The sequence below is a fragment of the Dama dama genome, chromosome 23 (assembly GCF_033118175.1).
Source record: "Dama dama isolate Ldn47 chromosome 23, ASM3311817v1, whole genome shotgun sequence".
Taxonomy (NCBI): domain Eukaryota; kingdom Metazoa; phylum Chordata; class Mammalia; order Artiodactyla; family Cervidae; genus Dama; species Dama dama.
The window spans coordinates 8,817,999-8,834,555 of NC_083703.1; the positions used below are offsets into that span (position 1 = coordinate 8,817,999).

Consider the following 16,557-nt stretch of genomic DNA (forward strand, 5'->3'; position numbering starts at 1 on the left):
GTTACTGTTTCCATTGTTTCCACACCTATTTGCCAAGAAGTGACGAGACTGAATGCCATGATCTTTATTTTTTGAATGTTGAGTTTTAAGCCAGCTTTTTCACTCTCCTCTTTCACTTTCATCAAGAGGCTCTTTAGCTCCTCTTCACTTTCTGCCATAAGGGTGGTATCATCTGCATATCGGAGGTTATTGATATTTCTTCTGGCAATCTTAATTCCAGTGTGTGGTTTATCACCCAGCATTTCTCATGATGTACTCTGCATAGAAGTTAAATAAGTAGAGTGACAATATACGGCCTGACTTACTCCTTTCCCAATTTGGAACCACTCCATTGTTCCATGTCTGGTTCTACCTGTTGCTTCTTGACCTGCACACAGGTTTCTCAAGAGGGTAAGGTGGTCTGGTATCCCCATCTCTTGAAGAATTTTCCATAGTTTCTTGTGATCCACACAGTCAAAGGCTTTAGTGTAGTCAATGAAGCAGAAGAAGATGTTTTTCTGGAACTCTCTTGCTTTTTCAATGATCCCACAGATGTTGGCAATTTGATCTCTGGTTCCTCTGCCTTTTGTAAATTCACCTTGAACATCTGGAAATACTTAGTTCACATACTGTTGAAGCCTGGCTTGGAGAATTTTGAGCATTACGTTGATAGCATGTGAAATGAGTGTGGTAGTTTGACATTCTTTGGCATTGCCCTTCTTTGGGATTGAAATGAAAGCTGACCTTTTCCAGTCCTGTGCCACTGCTGAGTTTTCCAAATTTGTTAGCATGTTGAGTGTGGCACTTTAACAGCATCATCTTTTAGGATTTGAAATAGCTCAGTGGGAATTCTATCATGTCCACTAGCTTTGTTCACAGTGATGCATCCTCAGGCCCACCACCTGACTTCACAATCCAGGATGTCTGGCTCTAGATGAATAACCACACCATCATGGTGATCTGGGTCATTAAGATCTTAGTCCTTAAACTTAAGAAGGTTATAAGATGATGGGCTGGGCATCAGAGCTAAACGGCTACACTAGATATCTTAGACTAGAAACCTAAAGTTATCTTTAACCATATAAAACTATCTTCAGTGGATATGAGATAGGCAAACAAGGAAATATTCAAGGGGGAGGGTGAAAGACCTTATTTTCACAATTTAAGCTTACCCCTCTCCCCACTGCATTCTACTTCATAGAATCAAATCCATAAAGTGTACTCCTATTCCAACTTTCACATCACCAATTTAAAAAAGAAGGGAGCAATAAAAATCATCTATACAGAAAAAAAGAAGGGAGACAGACGACCCCAAGGAGACTGAATTTCTTTTCCAAAGTGACGCAGTCAAGTAGGCTCTCAGAATTCCAGCTTAAAGTAGAAATCAGGTCTCCTAACATGCAAACCCACAAAGGTCCATCTAGTCAAGGCTATGGTTTTTCCAGTGGTCATGTATGGATGTGAGAGTTGGACTGTGAAGAAAGCTGAGCGCCAAAAAATTGATGCTTTTGAACGGTGGTGTTGGAGAAGACTCTTGAGAGTCCCTTGGACTGCAAGGAGATCCAACCAGTCCATCCTAAGGGAGATCAGTCCTGGGTGTTCATTGGAAGGACTGATGCTGAGGTTGAAACTCCAATACTTTGGCCACCTGATGCGAAGAGTTGACTCATTGGAAAAGACCCTGATGCTGGGAGGGATTGGGGGCAGGAGGAGAAGGGGACGACAGAGGATGAGATGGCTGGAGGGCATGTCACCGACTCGATGGACATGAGTTTGAGTAAACTCTGGGAGTTGGTGATGGACAGGCAGGCCTGGCATGCTGTGGTTCATGGGGTCGCAAAGAGTCAGACACGACTAAGCGACTGAACTGAACTGAACATGCAGACATAAGAGTAACATTTAAAAAGCAGCAAACCAACTTGCTGAACCACATACTGACAAAAAATAAAGTCAACACAACACATGATACCAACTGATACTTCTTTAGGAAAATGAAAATGAAACAATGAATCATCTGTTTTAGACTTTGCTTTATTCAAATACCACAATTTTCCATAGACATGGGCCATACTTAATTATGCATACATAATTATGCATTAATTATGCCATACTAATTCCTAAGTATTATGTGTAAAGATTTTCACGTGCCAGCAATATTAAATTAAAAATTAACTCATTATTACCTTGTGCTCATCTCTTCAAATTAGAAAACAATTTTTGGTCTATTATATGATTTGGTCTAGCATGATTTAGATTCAACATTAATTTGTGTTTGGACTCCACCTGAGTGGCTCAAAATCAAATATTTCCACCAATCCAAGAAAAGGATCAAGATCAGGAAGCTGCTACAACAGGTGGGCAGTTTAGGGGTCTGAAATAACAGAGTCAGGTCAGAAGAAATGGAAAGAAGCTACAAATTTGAGAATGGTACCAAGAATTCAAGTCTGACTAAATAAGTTACTGAAAGTGAAAGTCACTTAGTCACGTTTGACTCTTTGCCACCCTGTGAACTATACAGTCCATGGAATTCTCCAGGCCAGAATACTGGAGTGGGTAGCCATTCTCTTCTCTAGGGGATGTTCCCAACCCAGGGATCGAACCCAGGTCTGCCACACTGCAGGTGGATTCTTTACCAGCTGAGCCACCAGGGAAACTCAAAATAGTGATGGCAATATAAGAGGCACGGGATGCAGGAGAAAGGTGGCCACAGTGTGGGAATACGGAGAAAAGGTGTTTATTTGTGCTACTGAACTTCATGTGCATACATGGCACCCACAGGGATGTGGCCAGCAGGAAGGCAGAAAGGACTAAGGTGGACTTCAAGCGTGAAGAACAGAGTAGGGATAGACATGGAAGCCAGCACTCTAAGAGATAACCACTGAAACATCACCAAGTCACCAAGAGGAAGCCCACAGAGAGATGAGGAAAAGCCATGCCCGGGGTTACTAGCAGTGGGAACAAGATGGAGCAGGTCAAGGGAGCAGGACAAACCAGGACAGGTCCAGGGTCTACACTAGAGGCAGAGACCCCAGAGAGGCAGGAGCAAGCAAGAGAGGGGGGCGGCTGGACTGGGTGGCTGGTCAGTGTGGTGGGGCAGAAAACAATGCGGAAGAGACCAGAGACAGAAAGGAAAGAGAGGTGGCCATATCCACCCACCCTCCCGAGAAAGCCTGAGGACAGCTGGCACAAAGTCCGAGGATTCTGACTTGAGAGATGACATGGCAAAGCGGGGGAACCAACATTATGATGTCACCCCCACATATCAACTACATCATGAGCTTCAAGTACATCTGGCACAAGCACATGAAAACCTGGATCTAGACAACAACTATTCTGCCCACTCAAATCCACTCTCCCGACACACACATACACACACACACACACACACACAATTTCTGAATGATAAAGACTCTTCTAATACAAATACAAAAAGAGGACCTACACTTTGTCAAAAGTATATGCCATGATACACATTTTGAAATACACCTTGTAAGATTTACGTCAACATTTTACTTAATAAATGACCTCTCAGTTTTTCAAATGCCTTGCTACTTTTATATCATTTTGACCCAAATTTGGCACTATCATGAGTCATTAGGGGAAAAAAATCCATTAAAAATATAACTAAATTTTAGTTAACCCCAAAGTTGTATTGAAAATGTTAGCAAACCATTTACACTGTGATACTTATGTTGTGAAACAATTCTCAAAAATTCCCAAGCATCAAAGATCTTTCAAGCATCCATGTTCTGGTCCATGAGGTGTCTTAGCACATACTTTGTGTTTACATAAAAACACAGTTTTCAATCAATAAATGACCTACGAGGCTGAAGTAATGAAAAATGGTCATGAAAGCAGCAAATACCTGAGGTACTCACAGCTGTGGAGTAGGGATTATGAGCTCCAGTATTTTCAGCCCAGCAGCCACATCCATAAAGAGCAGCCTGGTGGGGGAAGGTAGATAAATATAAATACAGCATTTTAAGAACATTATACATAATTACTAGCTTTCAACAGAAGCCAGAAATCATACCCATCTAATAAAGTCTCATCTAATAATGATGTATAGCACATGCATGATAATCAGAGGCTAAGACCTACCCAGAGAATGGTTCTAACACTATCAAAACTACTTTCAGCTAAGGATTAATCTAAAATTTTTCAGAAATGAGAAAAAAAAATTATTAATCTTATCAACAGTAATTTCTTCCTTCCCAGAAAAAATCTTCCCTCTGCTGTAGGCTTGCCGGGTGTGGCTCTTCTGGATCCTTGAAATCACTTCTCAATCTAGGTGTGTGTCAGTCAGGTTACTTGAGGAGCATAATAATAGGAACCGTGGGTTCCCAGCTATATTCCTGGTGGTCTGGAGGCTGGCCTGGGAGTCAGCACTGTTAACCAGGATCCTAGGGGCCTGGAATTCAGGCGGTCCCCCCGCCAGCCTCCAGCAAACCCTGCTTCAGGTTTTAGGGCTTTTCCCTCCTCCTTCAGGACAGAACAAGAGGAAATCCAACTTTTATGCACCAAAGGGCCCAGTATATGCTCACCACTGCTCTAGATTCTGCCAGACAGAAAGAAGGGTGACAAAAGGGCCTGTTCAAGCTAATCGCTCTGTGAGGTGGCAGAATAAATTTACGTGTCTGAAACCACCAGGAACACTGTGCTTTTATGAAAGTGTGTGATAACCATTCCTATTTTGTTTCCAAGTGTGCCACCCAGAATGTCTGGATTCACCTCTTCAATATCTACTATGATTTCTCTGCCTCACAGAGACAGAGACTCACAACTGATAACTTTTCCATTCCTTAGTTAGAAGCAGAATTCAAAAAACCCTTAGATGGTTATTGCAGAGGAATACAAGGAGGTGTGGTCAAGAATGTTTATGATCACCTGTTTGGTAAGAACAAAATACTGAAAACAACATAGATGTCAAGCAGTAAAGAAATGGCTAAATAAACATTGGCACAGCAACATGGAGAATTAGAAAAAAAATTTTTTTTTAAGATATTTAAGAACTGTTACAGAAAAACTCTGAAACATTCAGTGTTTAAAAACAAAACAAATCCTACAACAATATATTCAGTATTCTCTGTGACTGATGAAGGAAAAAGGTACTCCTACAAAAATAGCACTGCTATATTCTAGGAACTTATTTGTGAGTAGTGGAAGAAGAAGCTAAGACAGAGAATGGTAACCAGACAGATTTTAACTTTCTATGATGGTTTATTCCTTACAAGGACTTCAGAATTAATTTGTTCCAATATTCTGCATGGAACAGGGGTTTTCAGGAAACAGTCCAGGCACTTCTGATACTGTGACCCTCACCACTTCATGTGGGAACATATACCCCTTTTGGACACTTTTAATTGGTGGGCAATTTTACCTTCGATTGCTTTAAGGGATATATACTTTCTCATAACTTCCACCCACCAATCCTGGAACTACTCTCTGGAAATACTTCAACCTCCCCCTAAAGTTCTCCAAATTTGGCTTTTCAAACGTCCCGATTCTTCTTTTCTCTCTCAAAGAATCTGTGAAAGTGAAAGTTGCTCAGTCATGTCGAACTCTTTGTGACCCCATGGACTATACAGTCCATGGAATTCTCCAGGCCAGAACACTGGAGTGAGTAGCCGTTCCCGTCTCCAGGAGATCTTCCCAAACCAGGGATAGAACCCAGGTCTCCCGCTTTGCAGGTACATTCTTTACCAGGTTGAGCCACCAGGAATCTGTGAACTGTTCCCCAAGACGTTGAGATGCACACACCCACTCCACTTCCCTAATGACACTCCTTGAGAAATGACCCTGAGTCCAGGATGATGGAGATGGACCTCTCTTAAAAGCAGAAACAAGAACTGAATGCAACACCTCTAATATGGCAGATAGTAGAAAATCTATTACTGCCTTTGAAAACACCATGCTTCTAAAATAAACAAGATAGTTGGGTGAGGGTGGCAACTAAAAGTCCTTCAGAAGTGATTCAGCTCATAGATTTCAGGAAAAAATGGCAAACTTGTGGGCTAAAGCCGTTCAACTGGTTCTACCTAGGATGGGTGCTGGGTCAGCCAGAGCCTCAGAGAACATGTAGCCTCAGTGAAAGGGCCCAACCTTCCTTCACTGAAAACCCTGGATATTGGCCCACTGCCCTTTCCATTTCTCACAATTATCTTGACCTGGAGTTCTGCACCCAAAAAATAGTAAATAAGACCGCAAGGACACTCCTTGGAAGCCCAGTGGAGGTCATGAAAAGAAAGTTTATTCTTACTCTTGGCTCTCCTTTCTAACCAAATTTCCTTTATGCTACCTCTCCTCAATTTCATGACCTAAGTTGTCTTCCTTCTTCATTTTCTGAAACAGGCTGGGCTGAGACAGTGACAGGTAAGAGAAAAGAATCAGAGACTGTCCCTTTCCTATCCACTCTGTTAGATAAAACACAACAAACTTAAGCAGACCTTTAAAAACAAAAAGGTTCCTTCTTTTTAGTAGTAAAATGCTATCAAAGCTATTATCATGGAGTAAAAGTAGGTCATGCAAGTGGTGATAGTGTAATTATCATTTACTCTTCTCTGGGTCTTTGTTTCCTTTTTTATAAAATAAGGGTATAGTAACAGGCACTTCACAGTGTTGTAGGATCATGGGAATTAATACACTTGCTTCACATCGCCAGCAAATAATAAATAGCAACTGCCACATTATTAGAAGAGACTGTGGTAAGCAACTGAAACGCATGACGTCATTTAATCTTCTAGAACTTTGTGAGGTAGCTATTTATCCCCATTGTACAACTGTGGAAAATAGAACTTCAGGCGTTGAGTAACCTGTCCATGTGAGGGGACTGGTAAGTGGGGAAGTGAGGTTAGAATAAAGGTTTACCCAAATCCCAAATCCACACTCAACCCCTAAACTCAACCGCCTGTTTTCATGTGGGTCAGGTAGGGTTTGGAGGACAGTAGAACATAATAATTCCTTTTTTGTATCGCATTTGTAAATTCTAATTATTATAAGCTAAGGAAGCAAATAAAGTTTTCTTTCAAATTGCCACTTTAGCATCTGAACTGTTATATCTAGAGCAGGGTAAAATGTGTAATATGCTAAAATTTAATAGTTTTTTGTGCATTTAAAATATATATAGGAATACCTAGTTTTAGCACATTTTTAAAAAACTGAGTCTTTGCTTCTCAAAGACAGGTTGCTTATGTATTTTGTTTCATTCTATTCTGCTTGTCGAAAAGGACAGCCCTTTACCTCTCGTATGATGCTTCCATGTCTCCAGGCTTGTCGCCTCTCCTCCATCTGTGCCATATAACCCGATTAAACAACTGCCTTCCTTGTAAGCAACTTTACCCTCTCCTTCACACCATTTTCCCGATTCTTCAGCCCTCACAAACTGTACATTCATAAACCAGTCAAGTGGGGCAAATTAATATGTAAGTTTTTTTTTAAACGGAGGTACAACTGACACACATTTTATTAGTTTCAGATATACAGACTAATAATTCAATATTTGCATAGAATGCAAAATGATCAGTTAACATCCATTAACATCTGTCACCATACACAGCCACAGAATGGTTTTTCTTGTGATGAGAACTTCTAAGATTTACTCTCTTAGCAGTTTTCAAATGTGTACATGTAAGCTTTACAGTATTTCTTTTTCCAAGATAACCCATGTGCAGTGTGGCAGAACAGCTTCAAGATTGCTGGGTGTAATGTCCTGCTAACGTAGTCCAGAACTATCCTTGGTTCTCTTGTTGCTATTTTGCTAACCCAAACAAACAAAAACCAGTGAAAAAGTCATGGGAATGGCAATGAGATGAAGGCAGCTCTGCTGGCTTTTCTCTCTCTTTCTCCACCAAGGCATCCAGATCTGATATGCCAAGCTTGGTTTTCCTATTCCAAACTTGACAAACACACAAGACTTTATTATGTGGAAAAATACCATGACCAGACAAAGACTTTTTATACTGAGTTCAAAGCATTTACACATGTTGAGTAATCATGTCCCATAAATCCCCTTGCATGGCAGGCAAAGAGTAGCACAAAATTAATTATTCCTCCCTTCCCCTTCCCACCACAGCACGATGAGTGTTTGTCCACCATAAAGAGCAGGTCACAGAACATCACTAGGGGCTTCGCAAAGACGTCCTCCATGAATCAGACCACTGCTCCGAGCACTCGTGACCCACCGTGTCCAAAGCAACTGTGACGTGGACTCTTCTTCAAACACAAGACAGAAAGCACACGAGTGTGCCAAGCAGTGCTCCAGAGGCAGCGTGAGATCCAAGTGCTGAGCTTACACACTCCCCAGGCGACTGTTACACTTTAACAGACTGTGCTGTGGGCGTACTCCGTCGTGTTCCACACTTTGCAACTCCATGGTCTGTAGCCTGCCAGGGTCCTCTGTCCATGGTATTCTCCAGGCAAGCATACAGGAGTGGGTTGCCATTTCCTCCTCCAGGAGACCTTCCTGACCCAGGGATCAAACCTGCATCTCTTGCATCTCCTGCATTGGCAGGCGGGTTCTTTACCACTAGTGCCACTTGGGAAGCCAACAGACTCTGTGAGGGCATCCAATTCGTTTGTTCACTCAACAAATATTTGTTAAGCCAGTAAGCAATGTGCCAAATTGGTAATATACTCAGAAAGATTATTAGATCAAATGTATTATTAAATTTCATTCTCAATTTAGTACTAAAGGCTGGAGATGGGGAGTTGGGGGTGAAGAAGATGTACATGTGAGTTCGCAAAAAGCCAGTTGCACATAAATTCGGCTTCCCTCATATCTCGATTTCTTGAGTAGTATCATGTGTTGGTGACTTGAAATACCAGTTAGTCTATAAAACAGCTGAAATGCTTAATCAGAGATAGGATTCAGGTCAAAATGCTACTGTTCCTTGAATAGAGGAAATACAAAATGCAACTCTGAAACCATTTTCCCACCTGAAAAGCAAGTCATACAGTCAGGTGCTTGCTTCTACAGAGAATGATCAGTAAGAACCCCAGTATTCTGAGGTAGGTTTTCATTTTAGAAAATATCCTGAACAGGCAGTTGATGATTCATACCATGTAAGTGTTAAGAACAATACCATTTGTTTTTACTAAAGAAAAAACAAAAAATGTTTCTACTGGTTCAAAAACTTGTGAGCTGGAAAATTCTACGTTCAACTTGTGAGGCTAGTTGAGAAACCTCAGCGTTCCTTACCTGCCCAACTCTCCCCGGATGTTTCAAGGCCAAGCCTCCACTAGAGACGGCAGCAGCCACATTCCCTTCGTGGTCCACAACCACAGCGCCCACTGTGTCCAAAGCACCTGAGTCGTTCTCCTGTGGAGCAAAACGGGCCAGGGCACTCACTAAGCATGGTGCACAACAAGGATACGACCACACAGCACTTCAAGGACAGTCACGACACAGCAAAATCCGATATCATCCTTAGCTGGAACATTCGGCAATCTCCCGAAATTATCTATTATCAAGTTGACACTTAAACCTGGTTCAAGTCAAAACTTATTTTCCAGTGAAAGATCCTGAGCCAAGGGTGTCCGGTTGCTTTTCTCTAATAAGAAGCCTAACGTGCCTTTCAAAGGGAGGCAGAAAACAACAGTAAAAATTGTAGTATATCACTGTATCGCCTTAATCTCAAGAATTCAGTTTACGACTGAGAATCTGTAGAGGAAAGGATCTATGGTATAAGTGAACTAATAAATGTCCTTATTTATATTTTTTTAATATTATGTAAAATTTTCCAAAAGTAATATATTCACCACAATAAATAAAGAGAATGTCATTCAGTCTTGAACTAGATCATGCTAGAGTTTTCTTTAAAATTTCCTCCTTGTGAGACACTTGATGGCAAACTCCCTTCCCTGCTATGTTAATAATATGGTTGCCACTCGTATGGCAGAAAAGTGCACATTCCCGGAAGCCATCTTTGTGTTTCTGGGTCTTGTTCCAGGCCTCACATGCTTAAGGCATTTCACACATATTGACCACGAGCAGCCGTCTCTTGCCTCGAAGATTTCTGAGTCACCTGTGCAAGGCAGACAAACTTTACCCTGCTGGATAAAAATCAGAAGTAAAGGGAGCAGGAACAAAATTTCATGAAAAATTACCTTTTTAGTATATTAAAGGAGGGCTATTGTAGGTCTTTAAGTTCACTGTGGTCATGGTGGTATATATTTTCAAACTCGGGCACTGGTGCCCCAGAACCTGAGAACCCCATCCTCACCCACACCCCCAAGTCTGTAAGAGAGTCAGGGACAACCCCATGTTCAAAGAGACTTCTGGTCCGTGGACTCTACTTTGAGAAACAAGGTCTGATACCATCCCATAGGTCATGATCAGCCAAATGTCTGCTCTACTCATTCTAAGGCAAATAATTTTATAGGCACAAGTCCGCTCAAGGAGAAACTTAAACCACTTAAGAACAACACTATGTTGGCATAAAAGATTTAAGCTTGGTCTTGTTCAACTACCAGTTGGCAGCATATCACCATGAACATACTACAAAGTATTTTAAAACATGATCTAATCAATCCTACTGGTTCTTTTAGAAACAGACTGCTCTCATACAAATAAAAAGGCACTGTAGAATAACCTTCCTCAAAAACAGCAACAACAAAGTCAGGAAAGGCTATTCTTTATTAGTTCTTTTTTATTAACTGTGACTGTTGATCCTACTCAAACATTCTATAAAACAGAATTTTACTGAGGGGACACACAACATACACACAATGATATGCATTATCTGTAAAAACAATTCTCAGCATTTCAATCAGGATATCATAACTAACTTTTATCCCTTTGAACCTTACTGTACAAAGACATGGAAGGATTATACATAGATGGATTTACTATAACCTGTTTTTCAAAAATGAAAAATCAAGCAAAAGATAGAGAATTCTGTTCCAAATTAAGCTAAATATTCCTAATGGCTTGCAACACCTGCAAAAATCAGAAATACTTCATAAAAATATTTAAGAATTAGTTTATAGATTTCACATACTGAAATGCAAACTGAAAGATGATGAAGTAATATTTAAGCATTTTTATGAAGTGCAGGTAAATTGAATGAAAGACAAACAGTGGTATTTTGGCTATAATAATTTCACAGAGCTCGTTTGTACAGAAAAGAAATCTTAGAAAGTTTAAAAAACATACAATGACTGCTATTATGTAGAGCTACTATTATACTCTTACACTCCATAAATACCTAGAAGTATATGCACCACATACATACACACAGACTTACTGTCCTTGACTGAAATATGCTAGTTGCATTAATTTTTTTGATAAAATTGTTATTAAAAAGCAATGGCATAAATTATAGTTCTTGTCAGAATAAACACATGTGTATAAAGTTGACATAGAGATTCCATGTGTTATGGAAAAGACAAATAAAACTTTCTACAAGTAACCAATGATCTAGTAATCTCTATTGAACTTCATGTCAAAAGTTTTCATTTTTCTCGCTCCAAATTGGAGTTGGCTATTACAAAGTTATTGTAAGAATTAAATAAAGTAACACATATAAACTAATAAATTCCTTAGAACAAAATGTAGCTACTTTCCACATGAAAATTAAGGCTCTAACCTGAACTTTAACTCTGAAACCTGCCAAGAGACACCATCTATCAGTTACTTATCTCATTAACATGGTCTTTCTTCTGTATATGCATGTGTGCATGTGTGCTAAGCCACTTCAGTCATGTCCGACTCTGTGTGACCCTATGGACCACAGCCTACCAAGCTCCTCTGTCCATGGGATTCTCGAACAGAATCCCATGAATACTGGAGTGGGTGGCCATTTCCTCCTCCAGGGTTTCTTCTGTACAGAATTACTCAAGTATCAAATAGATAAAATACAAGAATAATATCTCGAGTGTAAAAGTGCATCCTGAACCTGATGTATGGTGAGATCATCCTAATATAATAATAAAGACAGAAATACTTTTTTTTTTAAGATACCAAGTCTTCCCAACGCACCCTTGTTAGGCTGGTGAGTAGCATTATAATCGGCCTAAGCCTCCACTTGAGAAACACAGCTGACTTAACACCTTCCATGACAGCCCAGTAACTGCAGCATAAATCTTTCCCACCTTCAAGAGTCCTAAAGATGCGATGACAGATCTGGGCACAGGAAACCTGGGCCAGGCTCCGCATCCGGCTCCTGAAACCGGTCCCTCCAATGGCGGGGCCTCTGTGGGCTGAGCGTGTATCAGCTGTGTGTATAAACGAAGGAGAGCTCAGCCATAATTATCTGCTTTCATGTGTCTGGCTTGGCTGAAACCAAGGAAGATTTGGATATAAGAATACCCAATGACTTTTCTCTTCTCTCTTCAGAAAATCCCCCTTCTGATGTCCAATACTACAAATGATGTTTCTGGAAAGCTACAGTCAAGATGTCTATTTTTAAATAATCCTTTATTCTTTGCTTAATAAATGTACATTAAAATCTTTGCAGCACTACACATACTAGTGCCAAGCGTATCTACAACAGAGAAAAAAGTTTATTTTGTAAAATTCTTTGCTATTAATTCCCTAAATCATTCACCAAAAGTAAACAGAAACATTTTCAGTTCAAAACAAAAATAAGTGTGTTAACAATGCTTTTAAGGGGCTTTAATATATCTGAATTACATCTTTAATTATAAATTCATATCATAACAAAGTTCCAGAGGATTACCTAAAAATTCCAGTCTCTCAAAAGTAGCAAAGGACAATGTTTTCCAACTGGCAGAACCCCTATACAGTGCTCTGGGGCTGCAACATTAAAGGTGGAAAATGCAGTGGTTTTAATCTCAGCGTTTTGTTTTGTTTTCTAATAACCTTACAAATAATGTACCATGGGTCTGCCTTCTCCAAAGTGGAACCATTTGGGGGCCTCAGCGCACATGCCGAATGAGCATGTGTGAGTGATGGGCACGCTCGTGACTTGGATCATGACGCCACTGAGCTGCAGTGGGAGCTTTGCTGTCGCTGCTGATCAGTCGCTGAGTCGTGTCCGACTCTGCGAGCCCGTGGACTGTAGCCCGCCAGGCTCTTCTGTCCACGGGCTTTCCCAGGCAGGAATACTGGAGTGGGTTGCCATTTCCTTCTCCAGGGGGTCTTCCTGACTCAGGGATCAAACCCACATCTCCAGCATTGGCAGCAGGTGAGTTCATTACTACTGAGCCATCTGGGAAGCCACAATGGACGCTTTACAAAGCTTTAACACATTTTTATTCTTATTCATATGTTGTTTAATTAATAGTATTTAATTTGAACTCATAATAAATGACTGGTTAAGAATAGCAACCTAAGATATACTGGAGTTGAAATCAAAATTGAGGAATTTAAGAAAGATGATAATTCTGACAAGTTCCTTAAAATTATATTAACCATAGATTATTAAATTGCATTCATTTGATCAAACACAGACTACATCTCAATGACTTAAAATCAGTTTAAAAATATAATCATGAACATATCTAATTTGGCTTCTTATGTTTCTGGAATAAATATTAATCACAATTTTAAAATTCTAACTCAAAAAAATTTAACTCTAAATTAAATATACACACCTAGCTATGACTCAGCTATACCCCTAAGTATTCACCCCAAACTGAAAACCTGAAACTGTCAGTCACGCCTGACTCTTTGTGACCCCCATGAGCCGTAGCCTGCCAGGCTCCTCTGTCCTTGGGATTTCCCAGGCAAGAATACTGGAGTGGGCCGCTGTTTCCTTCTCCAGGGGAGCTTCCCGACCCAGGGACCAAACCCAGGTCTCCTGCATTGCAGGCAGATTCTTTACCAACTGAGCTATGAGGGAAGCCTATTTACCACAAGAGAAAGCAAAATATATATGACAAAAGACTTGTCAAAAACGTTTATAACACCTTAGTCAAACTGCAATAGTCGAAACCTAGATATAATCCAAATGCCTATCAAGAGGGGAATGGGTACGCAAGATGTGACACAGGCAACAGTGGAAGACTGTACAGGAATAAAAAAGAACTAGTGATATGTGCAACAATCTGGATAATTTTTTAGATGTATGTTGAGTAAAAGATGCTGGCCACAACACAGTATATAAAATATGCTCCCATTTATCTGAAGTCTTATTTAGAACAGGTAAAACTATGGTGAAAAAGAATCAGAAAAATAGTTGTCTTGGGAGGGAGGTATGGACTCTGAAGGGACATAAAGAAACCTTCTAGCACAGTAGCAATGTCAGATCTTGTCACATGGATGTATACACATATCAAAATTCATCAAATTATACACTTAAGATTATGTGTGTTTCACTGTTTCACCTTAATCAAGTCAACAGCTGATGTATCTATTTTTGAGTATACAACACAGGATTTGAAATGCCAGATCATGATCAAATCTTTCAATTTTTTCCTAATAGCATAACACATGTATATTTATCTAACATTTAATACACATCTGATTGCAATTGTAAAAGGGGGGTGGTGATGGAAAATTCAGAAGAGATGGCAAAATGAATGAAAATCTAATGTACTCCCAGCTGGAAAGAATAGAGAAGTGAAAATATTTAAAGAAAAAATGGCTCAAATTTCCCCACAACAGATGAAAAATAAGAATCTAGGTCTCCAGAAATCCAGAGAAAAAGGCAAGGAGCCAGACAGAAAGGAAAGCTCACTACAGTAGAGTGACAGCAGAATTTCCAGCAGTCCAATGGGAGCCAGAAGGCAGTGGTATATTTTCAGAGAAAAATAACTATAAACCTAGAAGTGGGTACCTAACAAAATTACCTTTTAGGAACAAAAATAAAACAAATACATTTATAAATAAATAAAATGTGTTTACCACCAAAAGCCCTGCACTTAATGAAGTCCTAAAGGGTCACTGTAGTTACTACTGAAGACTGACCTCCTTCTAATACTCCATACTCATGAGCATACCTGATGTTCTTTTCTTAGCTCTACTTTATCTTTTTTCCATAACCTGAATCTTCTAAGATACACAATTTATTTTCATAATATTTAAACTGCCAAACTCCTCCAAAAGACTAGCAGCTCCACAAAGGCAGCAATCTTTGTATGTTTTACTCACTAGCATAAGCAAAGCACCAGAAAAGGACTTGACACCTCTTAAGTACTCAAAAAATATTTGTTGAATGGATGAACAAATAAACAAATGAATAATATACTTTAAGAAAAAGGAAAATAACTGCTGTGCTCTAAGTGCGCCCTTCCAAAATTTCACCTATTGCAATCCTGACCCCCACAGTGATGGTGTTTGGAGGTAGGGCATCAAAAAATGATCAGGTCATGAAGGCAGAGCCCGCATGAAAGAGATACGCCATTGTAGAAGAAGCACAAGAAGTTTCCCTGTCCCTTCTGGCATGTAAGGTTACAGCAAAAGAATGGCCATCTAGGAGGGAGGTCCTCATCAGACACCAAATCTGCCGATGCCTTCATGTTGGACTTCCCAGCCTCCAGAACTATGATAAAAACATTCCTGTTGTTCGTAAGCCATCCGGTCTCTTGTATTTTGTTACAGCAGTCTGAAAGGACTAAGACAATAATCCAACAAGGAAAAGGACACTCAGGAATGAAACGAGGAATGGGCAAGCAAATACAATGGCAAACATGCATGTAAATCAAAATTAATATTGTCTTCAAAAATAATAATAGTGTATTATTGGGCTTCCTTGGTGGCTCAGTGGTAAAGAATCTGCCTGTCAATGCAGGAGACATGGGTTCAATTCCTGGTCTGGGAAGATCTTACCTTCCAAGGAGCAGCTAAGTCCATGTGCCACAACTATTGAGCCTGCATTTTAGAGCCTGGGAGCTGCAACCACCGAAGCCCACAGCAAGAGAAGTAACTGCAATGAGAAGCCTGCGCGCCATGACTCAAGAGTGGCCCCGCTCTCTACAGCTAGAGAAAAGCTCAAGTAGCAGTGAAGACCAGCACAGCCACACAGTATGAAAAATTATCACACACAAAAGAAGTGTATTATTAGAAGATCAAGATGGGGTTTTCAAATCTGGCTATACGTTATCACAGACACACCTGAAAAATAAGGATATGAAAAAGCTGACAGCAAAAGGACAAGGGAGAAGAAGAGACACACCCAGGAGGGACCAAACCAAACAGTGTAACTACATTAACATCAGAATCTGTTTTAAGGCAAAAAATTAACAAGGCTAAAGGATGTCCACGTGGTAAATACTGAAAATTTAGATAAGCCAGGGCCAGATAATAATTCTAAATCTGTATGTACCTAAAATTAAAAATAGCCCCAAATGTACATAAAGCAGAAACAGAGCAACACGGAGAAACCCATGATATTCCATAATGAGATATTTTAACACATTTTTCTTAACCACGAATAAGGAAAATGACTAAAAACAAACAAACAAAAATTCAGTAAGAAATAAAAGATCTAGGGACTGCCCTGATGGTACAGTGGATAGGAACCCACTGGCCAATGCACAGGTTCAGTACCTGGTCCAGGAAGACTCCACATGCCACAGAACTAAGTCAGTCTGACACTACTGAGACCCCGCTCTAGCGACAGCAAGCCACAACTCCTGACCTCGCGCTCTAGAGCCCAGGCTCTGCAACAACAGGAA

At 40.2% G+C, this 16,557-nt stretch overlaps 1 protein-coding gene across 8 annotated transcripts in view; it reads right to left on the minus strand.

Annotated features, from left to right (window-relative positions):
- Positions 1-16,557, minus strand: part of TASP1 (taspase 1) — a 251,016-nt gene that overhangs the window by 136,385 nt on the left and 98,074 nt on the right. For 4 of the 8 annotated variants that reach the window (XM_061125955.1, XM_061125961.1, XM_061125960.1 and 1 more), the window contains 3 exons: positions 12,070-12,192; positions 9,176-9,295; positions 3,845-3,923 (listed from right to left, as the gene is read on the minus strand). In XM_061125955.1, the coding sequence (XP_060981938.1) occupies positions 3,845-3,923; positions 9,176-9,295; positions 12,070-12,192 (322 nt within the window). The remainder of the gene's footprint in view (positions 1-3,844; positions 3,924-9,175; positions 9,296-12,069; positions 12,193-16,557) is intronic. The other 4 variants (XR_009689987.1, XM_061125958.1, XM_061125957.1 and 1 more) reach the window with 2 other exon arrangements.